General features: G+C 53.9%; 6 protein-coding genes across 6 annotated transcripts; 2 read left to right on the top strand and 4 right to left on the bottom strand.

Moving 5' to 3' along the window:
- Positions 1-311: 311 nt before the first annotated feature.
- On the top strand, positions 312-1,391 carry PG998_002020 (mucin; the record flags this gene model as incomplete). The annotated part of the gene is made up of 1 exon (XM_066868838.1): positions 312-1,391. The coding sequence occupies one exon, from the start codon at positions 312-314 to the stop codon at positions 1,389-1,391; it is 1,080 nt and encodes a 359-aa protein (XP_066737253.1).
- A 1,410-nt stretch (positions 1,392-2,801) lies between these two features.
- On the bottom strand, positions 2,802-7,487 carry PG998_002019 (uncharacterized protein; the record flags this gene model as incomplete). Its single annotated transcript, XM_066868837.1, has 5 exons — positions 2,802-3,283; positions 3,427-3,461; positions 3,523-5,561; positions 5,627-6,244; positions 6,333-7,487. The coding sequence occupies 5 exons, from the start codon at positions 7,485-7,487 to the stop codon at positions 2,802-2,804; spliced, it is 4,329 nt and encodes a 1,442-aa protein (XP_066737252.1).
- Positions 7,488-8,429: 942 nt separating this feature from the next.
- On the bottom strand, positions 8,430-9,131 carry PG998_002018 (uncharacterized protein; the record flags this gene model as incomplete). The annotated part of the gene is made up of 1 exon (XM_066868836.1): positions 8,430-9,131. One exon carries the CDS (start codon positions 9,129-9,131, stop codon positions 8,430-8,432), a length of 702 nt encoding a protein of 233 aa, XP_066737251.1.
- Positions 9,132-9,809: 678 nt separating this feature from the next.
- On the bottom strand, positions 9,810-11,007 carry PG998_002017 (uncharacterized protein; the record flags this gene model as incomplete). Its single annotated transcript, XM_066868835.1, has 3 exons — positions 9,810-9,850; positions 9,902-10,732; positions 10,785-11,007. 3 exons carry the CDS (start codon positions 11,005-11,007, stop codon positions 9,810-9,812), a joined length of 1,095 nt encoding a protein of 364 aa, XP_066737250.1.
- Positions 11,008-11,441: 434 nt separating this feature from the next.
- Positions 11,442-12,173, top strand: PG998_002016 (U2 small nuclear ribonucleoprotein B''; the record flags this gene model as incomplete). Its single annotated transcript, XM_066868834.1, has 3 exons — positions 11,442-11,512; positions 11,578-11,794; positions 11,859-12,173. The coding sequence occupies 3 exons, from the start codon at positions 11,442-11,444 to the stop codon at positions 12,171-12,173; spliced, it is 603 nt and encodes a 200-aa protein (XP_066737249.1).
- Positions 12,174-12,296: 123 nt separating this feature from the next.
- PG998_002015 (uncharacterized protein) lies at positions 12,297-13,195 on the bottom strand (the record flags this gene model as incomplete). Its single annotated transcript, XM_066868833.1, has 3 exons — positions 12,297-12,470; positions 12,579-12,797; positions 12,857-13,195. The coding sequence occupies 3 exons, from the start codon at positions 13,193-13,195 to the stop codon at positions 12,297-12,299; spliced, it is 732 nt and encodes a 243-aa protein (XP_066737248.1).
- Between the last annotated feature and the right edge of the window lie 309 nt (positions 13,196-13,504).

Here is a 13,504-nt window from a genome sequence, read left to right as displayed (position 1 = left end):
TGTTGTTGAATGACAAGGCCCAACCAGACCAAAGTGGCCTCGCTGCTGGCGACCAGGTTTATAGTCGGCCAATTCCGTTCAACCAGCCCGCTACTAATGCAGCCTCGGTGGATCGCTTGCCGCTGAACCACTCTTCCCGACCTCAACAGGATACTCTTACGAGAGAGGAGCAGGTGGCACTGGCCAGGCAGTTGCGGGAGAGTGTCATCCTTGACGCTGCCACCGAAGCCCTGTCCAAAGCTGGTCACCGCCAAGTGAGGCGCTTGAGCCCGCCGGTCGAGACTCCCACCCTTTCTTCCGGCCGCCCCAGTATGGATTCCCGTGCTAGTGACTTACAAGACCCTCCAGCGCACCATGTGGCTGCTCGAAACTCTTTCTACGACAGCTTCCGGTGGCTTGAGGAAGATGAGGATCTGGACTTGAGCCTTCGCGTCGACGACTACCACGCCAACCCTCCCAGGGAGACAATGGCGACCCCTCCAAAAGAGCGCCGGCCTTCGATTCGCCGTCGCTTGTCCATCAACAAGAATCCATTTGGGAAGTTGCCGGGCTCGCTGAGCCGGCCTACTACGAAGGACATGAACCGAGCACCATCTTTTTCGACTGCAGCTGCGGCTGCCGATCAGCAGAGCCAGCAGAACCGAAGAAAGTCCCGGGCACTGTCTCTCATTACACCGAGGCAGGCTTCGCATGTGTCGATGGCTTCCGTTGACTCTGCTGCGGCACATTACCAGGACCCCGAGGCCCGACTGAAGCTGCGTGCGTACTTGTCATCGCCTCAGAAGTTTGACGAAGCCGTCCAGTTTGGATTCCCTTCCAACGATGTTGGCCACGGCCACGGCCACGGCCACCCCAGAACATACTCGGAACCGCTGCAACCGAAAAGAGGACATTCACGGCGGAGACTCTCGAACGATTCGGAAAAGCTCAAGACATTCCTCTCGGACGACCGCTCCTCCATTTACAGTGATGATTTGTCCACGGCAGATCCGGACACACCCATAACGCCCCATTCGCCGGAGAAGGAGAAACAAGCGGCAAAGAACGCAGGCTCCCGTCGCGATGGGCCACCGACTAGGGAATCGCAGAGCTCGCAGCAAGCACCATCGGATTCACGTGAGATGACGCTGCGAATGACGCTTACCCGACCCGACTTGCGGGCCTCGGAGGACCAGATATATGGCTGGCAGAGAAACGTGCAGCCGCGTGCCGGTAGGCCTTCACACTCGTCCCCACGTGGCGATGGTGCCTCTGGCCAGACACCTTACACGACAGATGCCAAGTCCAAGGCCGATTACGAGAGATTCTTCAGCGAGCTCGACGAGTCGGCAGCCCCGGTTTACGAAGGCGGTGCCATGAAACGGTTCTGGCACCGGGTCACGCGAACTTGAGATTGTTAGTCGCTGGTCATCATTTTTCCTATGTATCATATTTTCCCAGGGCGGTTTCGTTAGTGGGCATTTCCTCGCCAAGCAATCATCACCGGTGGCATTGTGCCGTGTGTCATAAAGATATCATTTGGAATTTATTGGCGTAAAGGGATGCATCGATCATGGTATGGCGTTGGTGCTGGGAGGAGGTGAAATCAGCGGTTCGGACAGAACCAGGCTATAGAGATAGTTGCTAAACATTCGAGATGCTGGGCCATGCGAGCCAGGGCATCAACAATCCACAATCCACCAAAAAAATTCCCTTGCTTGTCTTGTCAATCCCTGTGATATGTACGGGGTTGCTGGCCGATTGCGGGCGGCGGTCAAGAGGAGCGCTGACGCTTGATCGACATGTTACGATTGATCTGACAAAGGCACCGACCGGTCCCCTGCTACTTGTACGTACATACATGCGTTACTGCAGGTACATGCCTAGACGCTAGGGTTCCTATGCCACGGGTCATCCAAGAGGGAGGGGGTCCGTTTTCGCAGCGAAGATGATTGGTTTAAAGCTGAGGTGCTTGAATAAGCGAGCGATTAGCAACAGCGTCCGAGCGCATTATCAGACAGAGCAGGTGGCAGGCTCAGCTGTCAGAAAAACTGGTGAGACAGGGATTGGTGGCGAAGACATATCTGGCCCTGCCCGCATCAGACATCAGAACCCGCACGGCGCATGGCGCATGGCTACCCAGCCACGGCGGACCGGAGGGTCACGACGATAGGTTGTCCGGCTGCTTTCTCCATATTAACTGCATGTCCACCGGAGAGGGGACCTAGGGGAGACAGAGACACAGGACTACTGCAAACTAACACGCGACTGCATGTCTCAGGAGAGACAGGACATGCATATGCCGTCAACCTTTTCTCTCTCCCGTCGCCGGGCCTTTGTCCTGATTTTGTCACGTCGAAGCGATGCTACACTGTAAGCACTTGTGTAAGGAGGAACCATTGCATTGGCACATATAGCTGAGGCTCTTATTGGGTGCTCAGCTACATGCAAGCCACCATATGTCGACACATATGTCACCAAGTTAGGTAGCTATACGTGCCATCTGCTATAACCTGACATTCCCGTCTCTGCCCGCCCGCCTGCCTGCCTGCCTGCCTGCTACTTCCTCTAATTTGTAATACAAAAATAAATGAGATGTCGACTCCGGCACTACTCCCCCGCCTCCCTTTCCTATGCCTTCAGGGACAAACAAGCCACCGCAGTAGAGAGCGCCGTACATGCCTCTTTTGCTACACCATACGCACAAAGACAATAATGACCATATAGAACATGAACCATGTAGAACATGCGAGCACCTATGTTATGTGCTGGAGCATCCCCTCCTCCCCCGCCACCTCCTCATCCGTTGGCTAGCTGCTTCTTCAAACCTCCTCGTCGCTGTCGTCGCCCAGGAGCTCGCCCTCGTCCTCATCCACGATGGCATAATCGCTGCGCCCGCGCGCAAAGCTATCGCGCGTCGTGAACCTCCGGGGCGCCCCACCGCCGCTGCCCCGCAGCCAGCTGTAGGAGCCGCCCGTCGAGTCGGCGCGGCCCGAGACCCGCCCGATGAACGACCTCGTGCTGCGCCAGAGGCTCGACGCCAGCAGTGGCAGCGCGCCCACCACCGCCACCGCCGCCGAAACGGCGATGACGGGGTACTTGACCCAGGGCGCCTCGTGGTCGAAGCTGTTCTGCTCGCCCAGCCGAATCTGCCCAAACTTGCTCTGCCAATTGTTGTATACCCACCAGCCCACCGCCGCCGCGAGGCCAATGGGGATGACGACGGCGAAGAAGATGGCCACGCCCGACACTCCATGCTCCCTCTCGAACTCTTCCTCGTGACCGGGACAGGCTTGAGGCTCGCCTTGTTTATCTAATTCGTTACCACCACGGCAGGTGGTGAGAGGAATGCGTCGGAATCGTGCTGCGTCATAGAACTCCGTGGCGTTGGGGTTTTCTCTGCAGAACTGCTCAAGTGTAATGTCTTCAAGTCCCTCCACTTTTTACATTGCTTGTGAGGGTCCATCTCGTAGTTGTAGTTGCTGGCGATTGTCAGTATGTAATTCACAATATCCCCGGAAAAGTAAAAGAAACAACGCTTACCACTCGAAATCCCGCCGAGTGCAGAGGCAGATCTCGGAACTGTAGGTATGGTGTAATGTTTGCTCGTTGAAACATTGCCTGTCCGGCTTTTTGCGCAGATACTGCGTTTTATGACCGAAGAGACAGCCATCAGGTTGTGTGGGGTGCGCAGGCGTCCAGATGTTATAATCGGACTTGGCCAAGTCGTCGTCTACGCGGCAGGCCTTGTCACTCAGTCCAGTGAAATCCAGATTCACCGTGAGCAGTTGGTCCCCTTGGTGACCCCATAGCAAAAAGTTCCGCGAGGAGCCGGCACGCAGGGTTGTCATGTCGTTGATAACAGTCTCTTTGTCAGAAAACTGGTGCTCCACCCACGTCTTTCCTTCGTCGAGCGTGTACGAGACCGTCTTCGTCCGTGTATCACGCTGGGCCAGGACGATTATAGATCCCTGGTCACCAAAGGTCCAGATCCAGCGTCCCTTCTTCACCATCTTCCAGCTGATGCCGGCATCGGTAGTCATGAACGTGTCTGCATCCTTGGCCTCTCCCAAGATCGGACCAACGTTACCCCAACCAAACATGATGCCAACAGCCGACTCTGATGAGTACGTCTTCTTATGATCAAGTCGCTCGGTGTAGCCATGGATGTGGAGGGCACAGTTCTCATTACCCTCATCGCCTGGAGAGCACGCGAAGGCCTTGCCGTCAAGACCCTTTCTTGGTGGTGGAAGAAATGACCATTCTGCGCCATCACTGTGGCTGATTTTCGTCTGCAGCCGCTTCCCCTCGGACGAGTCGCCGTTTTGGTTTTGGACAACATTGACCAGCACGACACCCTGCACGCCCAGCATCTTCTCAAAATCCACGAAGTAGTTCTGGTCGCAGTTCACGCCAGAAACGCTCAATACGTAAGAAGTTCCGTTCGAGTTACTCTTGAGGATTGAGCCAAACTTTCGGTGCTTCGCGTCCTGGGTTTCAACGAAGAGGTTGACCGCATGTGTCGAACTGTCCAAGACAGTATATGCGTGCTGGTGCGGGACTTCGAACCCATAGGGAAATTTAGCCTCGGCAAACTTCTTTCCATCTACACTCGCTGATGCCATGAGCGTCTTTGCCGTCTGGTTTTCACTTGCCACAACGATAAATTCCGCCATGGTGGCAAATTCCTTGACGTTATCTTGGCGAACCTCTTGTTTAAATTCGAAGGCGTCGTCACTCCAGACGAGCTGATTGGGGGTGGACGGGTCGTTGTTCTCTTGTGCTTTCCTGATGCAAATCATTTCCTTTGGGTTCCCGCGACCAAAATTTTCGTACGCTTTGACGCCCGTGAATTCGCACTTCTTGACGAATCGAGCGGCAGTTGTCCATCGGTCGCCACGATCGAAAGTAACGGATGCCTCAAGATGACAATGGTCCTTATCACCCGAAGGACACTTGAGACCGTGCCAGATCAGCCAATCCTTGTTGTCAGGATGAAAAGCGAGGGGGGGCCTTGCGTCCTTACCCAAGTCCGGAGGAGTAGGGGCATCGAACTTGCTGAAGGTCCTACCCCAGTCAAGTGTGTAGATGATTTCCTTCTTGTGGCTGATGAAGAAGACCATCTCCTTCACATACTGGTGGCCCGTAATGGACCACACGTCGGCTTTTTCAAGCGTTTTGGGGGTATTCCACGTCTTGCCATGGTCGTGGGTAATCATGATGGGCCCGCCCTTGCCAGAGCTGACCTTGTATGGTCTCATGATAATGGTCTCGTCTTTGTTTTGACTGCCGTCACCCCGCTCGAGATAGTGCTTGTCGAATTTATCATAATCTCCCTTGATAGCGACTTGAGTGTTAGTGATGTTTCCGCTGGCTGGTGGGCCGGACGGACTCGAGGTTGCTTCAGAGCACTTCCGCTCTACGGTATCGTCTTTCTGCGCACCGCTCTTGCGCTTGCAATCGTCGCCGGGGATGAGGCGCCAGCCAGACGAGCCTTTAAATGTCTCTTCCGGGTCGTTCTTCTTGCAGGCACCCTCGGGGAAACTACTGGGCCAGCCGGGGTACATTTTCCATCCTTGTCCCTGACGAAATTGAAGTCGCATTCAAAATCGGCGTCAGTGCATTCGCAGATTTCGAACTCAGGGACAGGCATCGTGAATTCCTTTTTGATAAAACATTCGGCATCCTTCTTGCGCCTGTGGAACTTCTGCTTGTGGCCCATAATGCATGTTGGCTCGTTTTTGTCGTTCTTGCGTGCGTACCATTCCTCCATATCACCTTCCTTGCAAGTAGCCTCATGCATGCCCTCAAAGTCAATGGCGAAGATATGGTACTTGGGCGAAGACTTGGATCCAGACTCCCCAGTGAGTATGAACTTTAGACTGGTAGAGTCCTGGGTGGTGGTTAGGAAGAATGGTCTAATCTTACGCTTGTCTGGTAGCGGAAGCGTCTTCCAGTCCTTTCCGTGGTTCAGTGAGTATTTGACCTCACCAACATCGTCTTCCTGGCTGTCATGCACAGCGAGGAGAATGGAACCCTGGTCGCCAAATTCATACTTGTGCGGGCCTTTCGGACCTTTGATCCACGTCTTTCCGGCGTCGTCAGAAACGTAGAGACTAGCTTCTTTCAAGTAGTCACCCAGATATTTCCCTTCATTGCCGTTACCCATGACAAGTCCTGGAGCAGGACTCGAGAAGATACGACCAACATTGTTCGGCTCTGTCACCGAATGAAGGTGGAGCTCACTGTCGCCTTCTTTCACAGACTCGAATGTCCGCCCGTCGTCAAAAGTTATTTTGGTTGTCAGCTCCTTTTGGTCGAACCCTTCTCTTCAACTTTTTCCAGTTGTGAACCTGGTTGACCATGAAGATCCCCTGGATACCGGAGATCTTCTCGAAATCCACGTGGCCACGAGCGTTGCGGTTCGTGTGCTCCATATTCTTTGTGAAGTAGGTACCGTTGGAGTTACTGGTAAGCATGACACCGATCGGATTGCCCGGACGTCCCGTCATAACATCGATTTGGATGCTGTAGTTGGTGCCCTCGAGGACGGTATATGCCCCCTGGTTGAGGGTGTGATCAGATGGGAAGACGGCTCGGTGCCATTTCTCAGTGTCGTCAGTGACGTAAAGAGCCATCTCGTCGGTATTCTTGGCATTTGTGGCAACAAGCAGGTGCTTTTTCACGACTGCCAGGTTGGCAATACCACGCACGACATTGGAGCCATCCATCTTGGGTTCGAACTCTTGTACGACACCATCAGAAGCACCATCGTGAGCATTTGCGCTGAAATAGTTGTCGGATATGAGGAGCCGGTTGTCCTGGTGGAAAAACGAGAATTCGCCCATGACATTGCAGAGGATCCTGGACTTGTCATGGTCCGCGTTCGTGGTAGAGAAGAGATCGGTCGACTTGGCCCACCAGCAGTCCTTGATGCCGGCGCGAAGAAACTTGGCATCGGTCTTGAATCCATCCGTGGTATACATGACCAACTCATCGCAGAAAATAGCCGGGCAGTCCATGGCGTGGAAGAGGATGCGATCCGGGTCTGTAGCATGGAACCTGAGCCAATCGGTGCGATAATCAACGCGGCTCAGCTTCGAATCGGTGAAGAAAGTGTCCCATGTCTTCCCCTGGTCGCGTGTTTTCCAATGCGTGCTGCCTGTGGTCAGAACGTAGGCTCGGGTCGGGTCGAATTCGTGCATGACCAGAGCGTAGGCCTTGCCATCGCCGATCTCGTCGACCTTGGTCCATTTGGCGCCGGCATCGGTTGAACGGTAAATGGCGCCGGCTTCCCGGTCTTGGAAGAGCACGGTATCGGAGCCCTTGAAGTAGTTGATGTTGAATGGGCTGTGGTCAAAGTCGGTGACGACTATGGCGGGTTCATCCTTGGCCTCGGCGGCCGGCACCAACAGGATCTGCACCAAGCAGGCTACCAGAAGATAGGAAAAGGCCGTCCGCCATAGCCAGCCTCCCGGCGCCGGCAGAGGTCTACTGACTGCCCTCATTATCGCGTACTAGTATTCGGAGATGCGGTGGTCATATCAAGTCGGAGGAAGCTTCGAGCTTCGGTGGTCGATGGGGGATTGGGATAGCGTCGATGTTAGACAAAGGATGGGTTGTCGTCAGCTACGAAGGTTCGGCGCGGTAGCTCCGGAATCCAAAGAATGAGGTAGGTGGTTGCAGGGAGAGAAGTGATGAAGAAGAAAGAAGAAAAAGAAGAAGAAGAAGAAGAAGCCTGAAGGATTATCCTCGGCTTGGCCAGAAAACAATGGAAATATTAGCAGCGTCGTGTTTCAATCTTATGGGTTCATTGCCTCAGTCGCTCATACATACAGCTATCTTTCAATTGTACCTCCCAGTCCCAGTCGCGACACAGTGGCATAAGCCGCCCGCAAAGCAAAGCAGTCTCAGCTCTTGCTCCTGGGCATGCGCAATGGCCCCCACTGTAGGTACTTGTAGGTATCGTAGGCAGAAACTGGGTACATGGATTCAGCTAGATTTAGCGCGTGTTTGGTCTTCCCGTTACATACTGCCCCGTGCTGGCCGGCCGGGCACTTGATTTCCTCACCACTCACTGCTGGCCCAGCAAGAGGCACAATGGCTAGAACGGGAGGCAGCTTTGATCAGCCGGGGCTATTCCGACCGCCTGGTGGGAGGAGCCAAGTCCGCGCCAACAGGCACAGCCTGCTCTCTGTTGCGCCTGGCTTCTATATGTACATCAATTGACAGATAGTTCAGCATCCACAGCTCAGGGATTCATTCAATCATGTCGTCATCTAAACCCCAGATCTAAAGTAACAGAAGTAGTGGACCCCACCTGTCACCACCAACAGGCATCCGTCGATTTGTAGACGCAGACGGCTGGGCGAATGAATACCTGAAGCAGCATCGAACTATTGTGTTCCTGCGCATCCGTTGTTTAGAGGCCCGTCATATCCGCGTAAGACCTATTCTGTTGTAGATACTCCCCCACCACCTTTAATGCCACCAACTTCACTGGCCAATTGCGTCTCCAACTCGTTCATGGCCTCTATGCTTTCCTGAACGCCCAACCAGTCGCAGAGATGGCGACCAGCATGCACCACCTTCCAAAACGCGTCTTCTCCTGCCAGCGCCCACTCGTCGTAATCTCCCAGCACCACCGTCTCGGCCCATTCCAACAGAAGCGCCATGGTCTTGGCCGCCTCGCGCTCCACGTTCAGCACATCCAGCCGATCACGCTGCGAGCCCTTCCAGAGCTGGTTGCAGATGATGCTGATGTTCTTCAGCAATGAATTGGACGGCTGGGGGATCTGCCGGGTTGTGTTTTCGTCCTGTTGTGGATGGTGGCAAGGGCTGCCCGCGTGGCTGCCCGTGTTGCAATTGCTGCTGTCGTTGTTGTCATTGAACAGAGTCCTGGGCGTCGTGGGGAGGGCAGGGCAGCTCTCACGTGCGCGGCGATTTGCGTCAAGGGCGTTGAGGTAAATACTCGTAGCCCGCAGACAGATCTCGTGGATTCTCCCAATGGCGATATAGACTTGGGGTACTTGGTTAGAATCCCTACTCCCATGGCTTGCTGCGCTGGCGATGGAGCGGTGGCGGGCGCCTGGTGTAAAAGTTGTCGGCTGTTGGTCACTGGGCGGGCCATCACAGTCCATCTGGTAGTCCATATTGGTCCCAGGCCTGTGCGATGAGAGATGGTGCGACAGCGATGAAGGTATGTAAGGCGGTGATTGCCAAGCATACTGTAGAGTAGATCGACACTCTGCAGAAAGCTGTTGGGCTGGCTGAACTGTGGGTGGAGAAAAGGCACTGGCAAGCCAATCTGGTGTGTCCTTCCTGGGGAGTTGGGCTTGTGTAGTGTTGTCGGGACCTCGCTGTAGGAACCCATCGTGCCCCTGAACTCGGATGCCTTGCTCAGTGGTAAGTGAGGTTGGAACACCCTGCGCTTCCCAGTAACTCAATTTACGTTTGACGTTCGGGGAAGCTCGCAGGGCCAGGGGCCCAGCATGACGCGGGCTGATGTCCTCTCTCTGCTGATAGATGAACTCACTCGGCGACTTAGTGGCCTGCATCTTTTTCGTAGCTCAAGTTTGGTTGCTTTGGTAAGTATCTCGGGCCGGGAAAATTGAGAATTATAGCAAAGTAAAATACATGCCGAGGGGGCGACCGATTCCCCCTCGCCCTCTGTATCTTGTCTTACCTCATGCTTGTGTCAGAATGAGGCGGTTATAGAATGGCGGCCTTACAGTCAACTCGTTTGCAGGAATACAAGGGACACTGGAAATATCTCAGATGAACAGGTTCTCTTTCATTTAGTATGTCTCACCATCTACTTGGGGTATACTCTAAAGGGCCCAAATCACAACTCTTCCATCCACTCCGCTGGCTTTTGTTCATGTTAGCGTTTAGAAACAAGGAGAGCAGCGGTCAAACTTACTGCTAAACTGGGTGACGTTGCCGTCATTAGACTCATAGGCTCGCACAGTCGAAATGGTGTTTTGATGGACAGTCTTCAACTGTGTGTCGTCCTTTGCTTTACCCTTGAGATCCATCTGTTTGAACATGTTCAAAGCGGATTCTTCGCGCTCGTCGTCACCCAATCCAGGTCTACCCTTCGACTCCAGGGTACCGCTCAATTGCCACCCTGAGGCATCACCCTGGAAACGGAAGGCCTCACAGTCATAACCGGCAGCAACGATTTCGCTCTCGGAAGACCAGATCAGGCTCATAAACGGCAAAAGCTGCGTGTTGATACTGATAACCGCGCGAGGCGGCTGCTCTGGGGCAGTAGGATAGACAACAGTGATGCTGCTGTCATGTGCGGCAAAGGCTAGGGCATCACCGCTTGGGGAGAAAGCGACAGAATGGACCCAACCGGCCGAATTGTTCATGAATTCGCCGCAGACGGTGTTGAAGGGCAACCGCTCGCCCCAGACGCTAGGATCCGGGCGCGCATCGACACCCTTGATGAAGCTGGAGAAAACTCTAGCATGGGCATCGGTGGAACCGGCAGCCAATAGAACACCGTTGGGATGCCAGGAGACAGTGGTGATGGTACTTCGGATCGGCTTCTTCAGGTGCTTAGAAACCCACCAGTCGTTCTCTTCCTCGAAGTAGCAGACGGCAATGACCCGGTCTCCCGATCCAACGGCAAACTTGGTCTCGGACGGCGACCATCGAACGAAAGTGGCAGCTCGGGCAATTCGAAGCAGGACCAGTGTAGGCTTGTAGCCTGTAGGGGAAGGCTCCCAGACGAGGGCATTTCGATCTGTTGCAGTGTCAGCACTGTCACGGGGCTAGTGACTGCATTCGGTGCGCACCCTGAGAACAAGTAACGATACGGCCGCTGTTGGGCGCAATGTCGACTCCCGTAATGGTCTTGTCGTGTCCTTTCAACTCGTCCTTGAGCTTGAAGGCACTTCCAACCTTCCCATAAAGCTCGACAGCCGAGTCTTTGGCGACTGCGAGGATCTTGCGGTCCGCAGAGAAGGAATGGTCGGCGATTGGCCGGTGGAACAGATGGTGGACTTCAGGGCCTGGCATCTTGAAAGCGTGATAGGAGTAGCTCTCAACTATCACTTCGTGGAGTATTGATAATCGGGATGGAGCTTGAGGGGAGGACGTACGTAGGCCGGGCGCAGCTCAGGGTGAAGGCAGCTCCAGTTGCGCAACTGGCGGGGTGGGCGGTGGCCCCCAAATGTGGCGGTAGCGCTTGCCGATGTGGCTTAGGCGCCAAAGGCTCATAATTCCCCGTCCGCATACCTGGGACCAAGCTACTATCAAAAATCCGCCTTCTGGAGCTTGAATAGTCCATCTTGTAATGTGATAGTCGCGTGCCCTGTCAGCTTAGAGACACTATTAGGATTTCGTTGATTCATCTGATACTCACATTGCGCGATACTTTGGAAGCCTTGCGGGCTTTTCAGTATTCGTGGTGAATTGTGCACCGATTCGTGGTCCTACTCCCTTCCCTCAACATGGCTGCTCGACCGCCAGCTTCGAAGGCTGGAGGGGCAAAGGCGCAGGCACCGATTCCGCCCAACCAAACGTAAGTCGTCCGGTCGAGTCGCCAACGGTTTAGACATGGAAAGCTTCTCTGACGTGATGTATTAGATTGTATATCACGAACCTCCCGTCCGCCAAGATCCAGAAGGACGACCTGAAGACGGCTCTCTACATGTTATTCTCGACCTATGGTCCCGTCCTCGATGTGGTCGCGCTCAAGACGACGAAGATGCGCGGTCAAGCCCACATAGTGTTTCGCGATATGCAAGCAGCTACACAGGCCATGCGAGCTTTGGAAGGTTTCAGTTTCCTCGGAAAGGAGCTTGTACGTTTCATGCCGTTTGCTATCTTGTTCATCAAGTGAATTATGCTAACTCATGTCCTGACAGAGGATTTCCTACGCCAAGACAAAGTCAGACACAGTGGCAAAGCTCGACGGGACATTTAAAATGCCCGGGTCTGCTGCCGCCAATGTCGAGTTGTCCGAAGTTCAACAGAGTATCTTCAACGCTCCCGCGCCAGGATCCGCTGCTGCCACGGCACCCGCACCGCCTCGTGGTTTACCCGCGAGACCCCCAACTTCGGAGATCTCAAAAGACACGGCTGGATCTGATGGCCGCGGACAGAAGCGCACGCGAGACGAGGAGGAGGAAGACGACAGCGACTCGGATGTTGCCATGGAGGAGGATAGCGATGACGAGTGAACTGACTCGAAGACATGATACCCACAAGAGACGATGGCATTCACGATGAAACTCGATGACACAACAGAAAAGAACTACGGTCAATCCCGAGATGATGCGGATTACAGATTTGGCTTAGTTGATTCAAGCCTTGTTGGTTAAAGCCATTTCCTTTGGGACCCATAGGCCAACGCATCCGCCGACCAGGCCCAGCCAGACCATAAGGTAGTCTTCCTTTGAGCAGTCGAAACCTGCCATGGCATCGCTGAGGAGGCATGGGTGGACGAAAAACGAAGGCACTCCCGTTAAAGGGTGATGCTGCGAAGCTAACAATTAGCCACAAGGTAGATCAATAGACTCCTAGAATGAGGAAGAGCCTGACGTTGACTCGATTTGCAGCTAAAATTAGATTCGAAAACGACTTACGTCTGCTGAGATACCGCCTATGCTCCCTGTTCGTCGGAGGGAGTCCTTGTACTGGTCAGGTACCAAGCGCCTGAGGACGGTGTCAATATCGAAGGCAGCTTCCTCCCCTGGCAGATCATGCAGGCTGAACCAAAGGCATGGCGCACGATATGTTGGATGATAGTGAATCTCGTATCGGACATGTCCAAAGTTGGCTTTGAGAGGTTGTTTAATGAGTTCCTGCAATAGATGTTGAGCTTCATGGTTCACGTGTTAGGAGTGATCTATGTGTCTTTTACCTGATCATCCTCCTCGCCGTCCATGGCGGTGTCATCTACCATTTCCTCATCGCCTGTTGCTTCGGTCATGGTAAAGCTGTTCAAGGTCGCCTCAAGGTCGTCCAAATTTGCGGTATCTTCTAGTGGCCGGGAGATTTGGACAAACGTTGCGTAGCCCAAATCCGAACCAAACGACATGTCCAAACCACTGTGTACGCCTAGTCTCCATTGCCGCCGTAGAGGGCCAAGCCGGGCCTGGCAGTACTTTCTGTCAAGAAAGTGGCAGGCTTCAGCAAATTCCTCCTTTTCAAGAAAGGGGTAGTTTCGATATGTCGGCCGATGCTCAGACCCGTGATTCATTGTCAGGTTGGTTTACTGTATGGCGGGGTCTGTGGCAGAAGGGAGGCCTGCGGAGGTTGACTGCAATCTGAAGTCAGTGCTGCTCAGCATGTGTTAACATCAAGTAGATCTCACTCGAAAGTGGCCGTGGGAGCTGGAGTACAGCTAACAGGATGCATATACAGAAAGAACTACGGTTGCTTTTTGGTACTTTACTTTCGGTCGCATTCGGTGGGAAAACTATGGTGGATTGAATCGGCTCTGGACTTTCTGCCCTTCAACATTTCACGCGGTATTACAAGCCTCCAATATGCCCTCATAACACACCCA

Source organism: Apiospora kogelbergensis (assembly GCF_038363985.1).
Source record: "Apiospora kogelbergensis strain CBS 113332 chromosome Unknown utg000001l_segment0_segment0, whole genome shotgun sequence".
In the NCBI taxonomy this organism is placed as follows: domain Eukaryota; kingdom Fungi; phylum Ascomycota; class Sordariomycetes; order Amphisphaeriales; family Apiosporaceae; genus Apiospora; species Apiospora kogelbergensis.
This window is presented reverse-complemented; position numbering and strand designations above follow the sequence as displayed.